Source organism: Merops nubicus, unplaced genomic scaffold, assembly GCF_000691845.1.
Source record: "Merops nubicus isolate BGI_N331 unplaced genomic scaffold, ASM69184v1 scaffold9587, whole genome shotgun sequence".
Taxonomy (NCBI): Eukaryota; Metazoa; Chordata; class Aves; order Coraciiformes; family Meropidae; genus Merops; species Merops nubicus.
In genome coordinates, this window is record NW_008618311.1 from 70,563 (window position 1) to 80,559 (window position 9,997).

General features: G+C 40.1%; 1 protein-coding gene across 1 annotated transcript in view; it reads left to right on the top strand.

The window, feature by feature from the left end:
* The window catches only part of PITPNC1 (phosphatidylinositol transfer protein, cytoplasmic 1), a gene marked incomplete at its 5' end in the record, with an annotated part of 42,169 nt that extends 33,040 nt beyond the window's left edge, over positions 1-9,129 (top strand). Inside the window, 4 exons of the mRNA XM_008943395.1 lie at positions 1,507-1,662; positions 2,413-2,476; positions 5,608-5,726; positions 8,699-9,129. Coding sequence (XP_008941643.1) covers positions 1,507-1,662; positions 2,413-2,476; positions 5,608-5,726; positions 8,699-8,704 — 345 coding nt within the window. The remainder of the gene's footprint in view (positions 1-1,506; positions 1,663-2,412; positions 2,477-5,607; positions 5,727-8,698) is intronic.
* Between the last annotated feature and the right edge of the window lie 868 nt (positions 9,130-9,997).

The window sequence follows — 9,997 nt, forward strand, 5'->3', positions numbered from 1 at the left end:
GAATAGTATGTCTTAGTTCTCCCCTCTATAATTTTTCTTTTTCTCATTATTATTATATTGATTGCTTCAGGCGATGATCAGTTATAAACCAAACAACTCTTTCAACCAGAAAACATCTTAGATCCATCTGAGGTCCAGCTTTATTGAATGAGGTTGGCAACAGCATGTCACTGTGAGTTGTAATGTACAGTGGCATATTGCTCTGATACATGATGATGCTGAACTGGCTTTTATGGTGATTTAACATTGAAACGTTATTATACTGTGAGATTAAATTTTATTTAGAAAAGAATACGTCAGCAATAAAAGCAATGACTTCCACAGAGTAGGAAGACTATCACCTCATAAGAGCTTTGTAAAGCTTTAATGACAGAGATTCAGTTTAAGGATAAAATCAGAAGCCATGTCAGGAGATAATGTTAGAAAAAAGGCACACTGAATGGTATATAAGCTCACACTGAATGAAAGCAGATTAAGATCAGAGTAATCTTACCGATTTTTTGTTAGTTTTCCTCATAACTGTCTTCTGTTTAGGTCACAATTTAAGCACTTACTTAAATACATGTTTAACTGCTTTTATAACAAAGGATGGATTGAAAAGCAACACAGAGGAGCCCTGCTGGTTATTCCTGAAGACAGATTTTAGAAGCTTCACTATGAATTTACTGAAACTATGTTATTTTCAAGTTTTTAAAATCAATGCTTAACTGTAAATTCTTTCTATTTACAAGATGGAATTAGCAGGATTGGACACAAAGTGAAATAGAATTATAGCAGTATGGAAAATAACACTTGGATAGATAAAACTGTAGCTTGTACAGATAAAAGTAAATTTTAAAGATGAACCACAGCCCTTGGGTTTTTTTGGTCTTGCTGTTGTAATCCTAACACAAATTTATTTGATTTTCCAGTTTGTAAAAGAGAGACAGGGTTGAAATTAGTCTGTGGTTTGTCCATAACTCTGTTGTAACCAGAGTTGGCTAAACTGGAGGAGTTTCATACTTAGCTGGCCACCTGGATATACAACTTCACTTAAAACTGACAATGCTGTTCTCAGGGTCACATTGGTGTGGATGTGTCCAATTCAAGCTGGACATGGTTTCAGGGAGACAGGCACAGGCAGAAAGCACCAGCAAGACACACTGTGGGAGCAGTGGAAAGGCAAGCTCTGAGGAAGCAACTTTCTGATTTCTAAAGGCCACAATAACAGTGCATTGTATTGTAGTAACTTGCAATAATATTTTCCTGTAGCAGAAAATGTCCTAGATGATAGGACTGTCAAAGCACCTCCACGAACATGCTGCCATCCATTCGTTGGCTGCTGGGCAAACGACAGGATTTCATTTTAGTGTATCCTGGTGCTTATTGAGTCAACTTCATATTGCTCTTTGTAATGTTTATTAGTGTGTTTTCATATTTTATGTCTCATCAAAACATTTACTTTAGCAAACTGACAAACAGGACTTCCTCTCCTGCATTGCCTAGTATGTTTTCTGTGTTTTGCAGGACCCTAAATATTTCAAGTCGCAGAAGACTGGGAGAGGCCAATTAAAAGAAGGCTGGAGAGACACCCATCAGCCAATTATGTGTTCTTACAAACTTGTGACTGTGAAATTTGAAGTCTGGGGACTTCAAACCAGAGTAGAGCAATTTGTTCACAAGGTCAGTGAAACAGGAGCTGTTTCTTACCCTTCACATAAGCAGAACTTGAGTAGCACCCAGCACAGGAATGTAACTGTGGCTGTGTGGATGCTGGGGAGCTTGACCAAATCTGCTTTCAGACCTCTCCCAAGGTCTGGGAGATCTGGAGTGGAGCCAAAGAGTTAATCTCTGGGTATACACCTGACAAAGCCTGGAGCTGCTCAGGTCCAAGGCTGAGAAAAACTATCAATAACATTTTCAATTCTGTGATAAATGTATAAGCCCAAGTATTTATGAGGATACGTGAGTACCATAAAGTGTAGCAACAATGTGCAGAATTTCTTACAAAGAGGTAGTGGGAAAGGTTTCCAATCAGCCTACTAAAAAATGCATTAATGAATAGCATAGCAGCCAAATTATAATACTTTTCAGAGTATTGATCTTCCACATGTTTAAAAAACTAAGAAGGAAAAAGAAGAGTTCCTGAACATCTATTGCCCAGAGACTGATGGACTCTGTACAGGTTCCCAGGTGGCTTCCCATGCGATCAAAGCCACGCTGCTGTGATCCAGAGCTGGCAGCAGACCCACCTCCAGTGGGAGCCTGGGCTACAAGACCCTCAGAGCCAGTATGCCTGACTCTCTGGGGCATGTCTGTTTAGACACATAGCTGTAAGAATATTTTTCACTTTAAATCATGTTGAAAGACAACAGTGTTACTTTTCCAAACTGTTTGTGCTGCAGAGGTGTTTGACCTTTCCCTGTTCTGCAGGTGGTCAGAGACATCCTATTGATCGGCCACCGGCAGGCCTTTGCCTGGGTTGATGAGTGGTATGGTAAGTACTCTCTGGGTTTAGGGCTGATGCAAAGCTCAGGACAATTAACAACACGTGTTCCATTTGCTTCCACGGATCCTCGTGCCCTAGTCTAAGTGGTGCATGACAGAGACAGAACTCTGCTCAGTGTCTCGGGAGGACTGGGAGCCCCTCTACAGCAGGTGCCCTGCTAGGTGAGCAGGCTGTGTGTGGGCAGCCAGCAGGCAGCATACAGCCAGCACGTTACACCCTGTGCATCTCAGCATCTATGTGTCAGTCCCAGCACCCTGCACTGTGGGCAGATAGAAGCTGACCCTGCCAAGTCTGATCTACATGGAGAAACACATGCAGGTTTGACTAAAGCTTCTTACTAAGACTGCATTAACATGCAGTCATTTCCATGCTGCAAACTCCCGAGGCCTCTGATCCAACACAATTTCAGCTTTTTAGGAACATTTTAAACTTCTAAAATGGATTGCAGTAAAGAAAAGATGGAGCTTCACCATCCTTTCTGGAAAATGGATATAAAAGTAAAGCCTACTGGGTCTGATTCAACAGCAGCTGCATGCAAAATGGTTCTGAATCCACGAGCCAGCTGTAGGAATGGGCACTTCTAATAGTACAGAGTACTCTGAATATTGAGCCAGCCAACTACATTTCAGAAAATAAGCTCCCAGGGTTTGTGGGTTTTACATCTATTGGTAGCAAGATGTGTCCATAGTCAGATATTTGTTAAACAATTTCTAAGACATTCCTGTAATGTATCATAGGAATTTGGAAATAGACTCTCCTTAAGCTTCAGGAAACACCGCTTTAGGTATTTCATGGGTATGAATGACACTTGTCTTTCACCAAACCTCAGAAACATTCTGCATTGCTTAGAAATAGTCAATTAGGTCAGCAGGTGCAAACACACACATCTCCAGTGGCATCATAAATCTCCATAATTTTACATCAGAATCTAACAACAAGCTCATTGTGCTGGTATTTTGAACATACAGAAAAATCTGCTTTTGAAATCACAGTGTTCTCATCAGTTTAATATTGCCTGAAAATTTTGTGCAGTAATGATAATGAAAATACTGAAACCTACTAAAATTACCTTGTTTTAGATAGCTGTAAACTAGTAAAATAATTCTGTATCCAGTGAGAAAGAATTCTTAAGATATTTTTTCCCATTTTTTACCTGAAATACAGTAATCTGTTATTTTCCTTGTACAATGTCAGAGAAACTGATTAATTTAAATAAAGAAGCCTGATGTCATGTAAAACTTGAGCCCACAAATTTGCCCCAAGTCCACATATCTATTAAAGTGAGACATAAAGAAACGTTACTGGGAAGTGAAGAGTCATCTGCAACTTAGGAGAGTTATTGATAGTGGTAAGAAGTGAGGAGTCAGGAAGTTAAACATACAGAATAGGTTTAGCCCCCAAAATATTCAACCACAGATTTTCCCATCTTAACTCTGAATGCACCCTGTCAAAAATACTCTTTTTAGAAAGGAGATATTGTGATACACAATTATCTTGTGGATTTCTGCTGTCACAGTGAGTCTTTTTGCTAAATAATATAGTGTGCTTCTGTAAAGTGTCCGTGTGCCTTCAATGTGTCTATTACCATCTTTCAAAGTCAGAGTCTGAGGAGGACTTGTAGAGGATGTTAGTCAGCTAAACCGAATCACATAATCAGAGTAAAAAGATCAATTATTAAACAAGATGTCCTGTCACAGATATTACTGACTACTCTTATTGATACTGTAAGCATGAATGTGTCTTGTCATTAAATTTACTAAACTGCATTTAGCTTTATTATTAAGAAAACCTGTTTTCACAGTGCTATCTACTAATAAAGAGCATGTCCTGTGCTTGGCAGAGCGCATCCTTAGCATGTTATTGACATGGCTTATGAGCTTGGTTTTCATTCCAGATAACAGCAAAAGGAGAAGATTAAGAGGGTATGAGTTAGTGGGATTCCCTGTTTCCTCTTGGTCATAACCTTAGGCTGCTCAAGTATTACACTGTGCTACTCATATCACAGCTAATGTTATATCTGTCCTTAAAAGCTGTCTCATGAAACACAGTAAGAGCCTCAGTCATGGTGGGATTAAAAAACTCACAAAACCAAGTGGCACATAACTTGAGAAAGAAAGCACCATGTACCTCACCAAAAGGGGCACACACTCGCAAGTGCATTGTGCTAATAAAATGCTGTTTAAGTTTAATGAGTAAAAAGTTGATGGCTATTTTCATGAAGCTCTGAAGTTACCAAACCACTGTAAAGAACAGACCCAAATTCTGACAGCCTTCCTGTGCCTTTGCACCTACTCCAAGGAGATTCACTGAAAGCATGGGGAAATGCAGATGAGTAAGGTCACAAACTAGTTCATTGGATTCTTCATGTTTCCACAGGAAATGTGGTTTATGACAAATCTTTTTAAAATCTGCAATAATTGCTTGGAGTTGCATAACAAACACCTAACACGTTACGCACGAGTCTGACAACACCAGGCACGCCCAGAGAGTGATAAATGATCCTACCAGTAGAATCAGCCTTATTTGTAGACTATTTCTAATTCTTAAAACTGATTAAATTGTTTGAGGCTACAAAACTGTTACCTTATTCACTACTAATTTGCTTACCAGTAGAGTTAAGTGTTAGTTACTGGAATTGAAGCTGATGTGTGTTCTAACAGTAAGAGTGTTTGCTGGTTATGAGATGTACTATGCAAAGATAACACCAAATCTTTTTGAAAGGGCCTGGAAAGGTAAGTAAATACTTATAATATTTCTGTATCTGTCCTTTATTCCCAGGGATCTTCTAAAATCTTTTTAGAAGATCTCAGTCTTTGCCACACGGCCTGCACTTCAATACTCTTCGCCTACCTTACGTTACACAGATACTCCTAAACAATTTCCACTCCTTCCTGTTCTCTGACTCCCTTTGACTTAACCTTCACACCTTCCTTGGCTGACAGAACTACCTTTATGCGTCAATTTTCATAAAGCTAGTTGCTCATGCTTTCTTTTTAAATCCTTTTTTGGCTTCTGCTGAAAGACTATGCATTCCTAGAGCCTTCTCCTTAAAAAAAAACAATAAATTGAAGTTTGCACTGAATCAATGGAAAATGCCAACAATTTTGAACTTTTTACAGATATGACTATGGATGATGTTCGAGAATACGAGAAAAATATGCATGAAAAAACCAACATTAAAGTTTGCAACCAACATTCATCTACTGTGGATGAAATAGAGAGCCATGCCAAAGCAAGAGTATGTCAAGTTTTAAAACGTATTGCCCATCCTCAGCTAATACACCTGCACAGATCAGAGAAGAGCAACCAACCAATCTTGCTGACCAGTCAGGGGGATTTTGGGGAGGTTTTGCTCCAGTAGGAACAGAATCTTCCTCCGTGAAGTGCAATCTTGCCTTTCCTTTGCCCTGTAAACTGCCACTGATGTAAGAAAGGGTGGGGCTGGGCTCAGATACAACTCCCCGTCTTCCAGGAAAACACAGCTCTCAAATTTCCATTGAATGCATCAAGAGGAAGTTAAACTGGAGTTTCACTTTCTGTTATTTGAATAGTTAAAAAATGCAGGAGTTTGGAGTGTTTCAGTCAAAAAGCCAGGAACAAGTGGAGTGGAAAATTTCTATGGAACTGATAAAATCACTTTTTCAACAGGGGAAAAAAAAAAGCAACTAATGAATTATTCACTCTTTTCAAACTAATTTTAATGTTATTGATTATCTACCAACAAGGTGAGAAGTATTTTCAGAAGTAACAGGAGTTTGTGGAGAAGGGCAGGTTTCTGTGTAAGTTCTTTAATTTGGATTCTGGAAATCTCCTAAAGTAGTTAAGTTCCTAATTTAGGCACCTCAAGAAATCATTACTCTGTACAAATAGAAAAGATGCAGTGGTATTTGCTTTTGAGATGTTATTATTCCTGTATTTCTACTAAACTGCACTGTAGAACTCAGGGATGGTTTTACTTTTGTAATGAGTGGGGCCAGGCCTGAAGGCCTTGAAGTCTTTCCTTTGTTCTTACTTGGGAAAAATTGTCACCAGCCTGAGAAGACGTTTTCTAAGTAATACCCAGTAATTTATTTGTGATGCTGCAGCTCTGCTGACATCAAGGTTACTCCTTAGCTGAGCAGTAGGCTGAGAATCAGTTCTGACTTTGGTTGTACTCTTCAGGATTTGGCTCTGAATGGAGTCTGGCATCCTTAGTTCCCATGTGGAAAAATTGCCATTGAGGTCAGAACAGAATTTGTCATTAATGAAAAAAAAACCCAGAGTCTGAGCCTTCCTAGCTCAGGGTAAGGACGTGTTTCACAAGAGCGTGTATCGGAACAGAAGGGGATTTAAAGCAAGTATAAACTAAAAAGCAAAAGTCAGCTGAAGGGACAGTATTTCATATCTGAATGAATTAAAATGAAGTCTTGGAAGCTGCCACTTAGCCAGACTTTAATCAGTCTTCACTGAACTGCCCAGTAAACTGAAAAATCTTCCTGTCCTTTTCACTTTTGTTTATCCAAGATTGCTTTTATTTCACCTTGTACAGAAGTCCAGGGTAAAAAATAGCAGAAAAGAATGCCTGGGTCCCTCTGATGTCAGGGTATTTTAAACCCTCTGAGTTGAGAAACACTCCACTCGCTTTACAGGGTGTGAAGCAAAATGCAGATCGTCAAAACAGGTTCAAATCTATCTCCAACCCAAGTAGGTACCATTCCTCTGAGACCATCTGTTCCTTTCCACCACTTATCTCAGATCCGAAAACAGCTCAGTCCTCACTGCTAATAACTGGCAATGTAGGCTGGAAAGGTCCCTGGAATGTCCTCTGCAGGGGAGAGCAAAGGCAGCTGGCAGCACACGTGCTCCTCTTTGGTTAATGCCATGTTGTAATACAATGTAAAGCTGCTTCTCCATGACTTGGGCAGCCAAGGCTACAGATGCATGCAGCTGGGTGACACTGAACAGTGCTGGTGTGCTGAAAGGACAGGGGTTCATCATACACCTCTGTCCTGGTTTGAGTCACAACAGAACTCATTCTGTTCACAGATTTTACTGCTCAGCACCACTGCCAGTCCTGTGTCTCAGGGAACCAACTGTGCAGGAATTTTAAACTGATTAAAAAGCTAGTGTTTTTATTTCTAGGGGTTTTTTTGAGCTTTCAGAGCTCAGAATCTATAAAATGCCTTCATGGAATACTTCAGATTTTCAAATTTAACATAGTGTTCAGTGAAAACCATTACGTTTATTTCAGTTGGCTCCGTGGACATCTTTCAGGCGAGGCAGACATGAAGGAGCAGGTTTCAGAAGAGCCTTCCTGATCTTTTGCCCAACTTACCACTCAGTAGCAGATGTGATTCGTCCGGGCTTTCATCGGAAAAGTTTTGCGGGGCTCAGCTCAGAGCGCATCTCTGCTGGGATCGCTCTGCCCTCTTGTGGGTTCCTGCAGCACTGTGACACGTTTGTCACCTGCAGGAGAGGACTTTCACTGCTCTCTGTGGACCCGATTCTCTGCTGCAAAGTGGCTTTAAGCTCTCATCTCATTTTACCTCTATTCTGCGGGGAATTAAGCAGTGCGTTTGATAGTTGGTCATAAATGTTTAAGCGCAGATTCTGGATGGAAAAGTTGGAAAGCGTGTTGTGGCTACATCAAGTGAGAGGGAATTCTTTGGGCTTTGTTAGCAGAAAAGCACAACTGCCTCAGTTGTGTGCATGCAGCTGTGACTAGAAGTCCACGGAAGCTGTGCATGGGGGAGAGAGAATTTTTCATCCCTTGACAATTACAGCAGAGGAACAAACCCACCACAGCCCTTCCCCAGGTCATGCTCGTAACTGAAAGGGGAAACACAAAACCTCTTATCAGTTTCATTTGAAGTTCTGAAAAATTCTCCTTGGTGACTGTGTATCCAAATGTGTTTAATTGCCTGTGAAACAGCTTGATTTTTCCAGCAATTACAGAAGTAGTAAATGTTTATTCAGTTCAGACCCAGGCAGAAGAACCATTAGCATGTGATTAACGTACCTAAGCTCGTTTCCTTTATGATGGCCCCTTACTGTACTCCAGTCGGTGCATATGATAGGAAGGCATTCGTGTGGAGTATCAATTAATGATCTGCATGCCAAGCAGTCATTCCCCTGAGTTAGAATTTGATTGGGAGTAGTTTACTGAGTTAATGAAACGGTCATTTGGAATTATTCTAACATGCCTTTATCTTTCTTTCCTTCTTGTTGAAGACATGACAATGGATGAAGTCCGAGAGTTTGAACGAGCAACTCAGGAAGCTACCAACAAGAAGATTGGGATTTTCCCACCTGCAATATCTATCTCTAACATTTCCATGCCTTCGTCAACCCGCAGTGCTCCATCTAGTGCTCCATCAACTCCTCTCTCCACAGATGCTCCTGAATTCCTAACAGTTCCCAAAGACCGGCCTCGGAAAAAGTCTGCTCCAGAAACTCTCACTCTTCCAGATCCAGGGAAAAAAACCTTTTAAGTTAACCCAGCATGCTTCCTCCTGATAAGCCATGTCTACCACAGCAAGAGTGACGTAACTCAGTTTCTACAAAGGTCATGGTGGTTTGTTGGTTGTTTTTTTTTTTGGCTTAAAATAATTGTACTGCTGTGGAAAGATTACTGCTTTCCTCAGACTTGATCCTTAAAGCTTTCAGAGAAGTGCATGCAAGAGAACGTAGTTTATATATTCCTAAAGTAGTGTTTCAAGTCATATGGTGCATCTTATTGACGTACAATGAAACAGTCTGAGAGGAACCCTGTAAAAGAAAATAAATCTTTCTGTAGCAGTATTCTACCTACAAATCCTCATCTAGGTCAGAGAATTTATAATTAGGAGTAGCTATTTAGTAGAGCTGCCAAGGACTTCTGAGGCAAATTAGTGCCAACTAGAATGCAGGGTTAACAGGAAAAAACCCTCCCGTTTTCTTCTTTTCTAGCTGGTTTTAAAATCCTTCCTACTCTCAGGCTCCTCCTGTGCATTCATAAACCTTTGACCTGTAACTCATTGTACTTGAACACCAACAGCAATCACTCAGATTCACATTTTGCTCAATATGACTCAGGACTTGGGGCCTAGCTAACAAACACAAAACTTTTCAAAACTAAAATATCACTGTATTGAAGCCCCAATTGTAATTAATTATACTGACTTTGAGGCCATTGAACTATTTCTATCTTGCACAGAATTTGTAAAAAAAACCCACCTATTTCTTGTAGATAATGTATTTTAATAGCTCTCCCCTGTCCTTTTGTGATCTCTTAAGTCTTGGTGTTCATCAATGGTGTTCCATGTATAAAATTGAAAAAAAAAAGCAGCTAAATGGAGCCAGTTGAGAAGCAAAACCAATGAATTCTGTCTTTTCCTCACTGGAAGAAGAGTGGTAGCTATGCTGTAAGACCTTGAATGTAAAGGAAAGAAAAATAATGCAACTCTTTTCTTTCCTGCCTTGCATCTTTCCTAAACAGCACAATCTCTGCTAACAGAAAGCTGGTTCCAGGCTTTACTATCATGTAGGGAA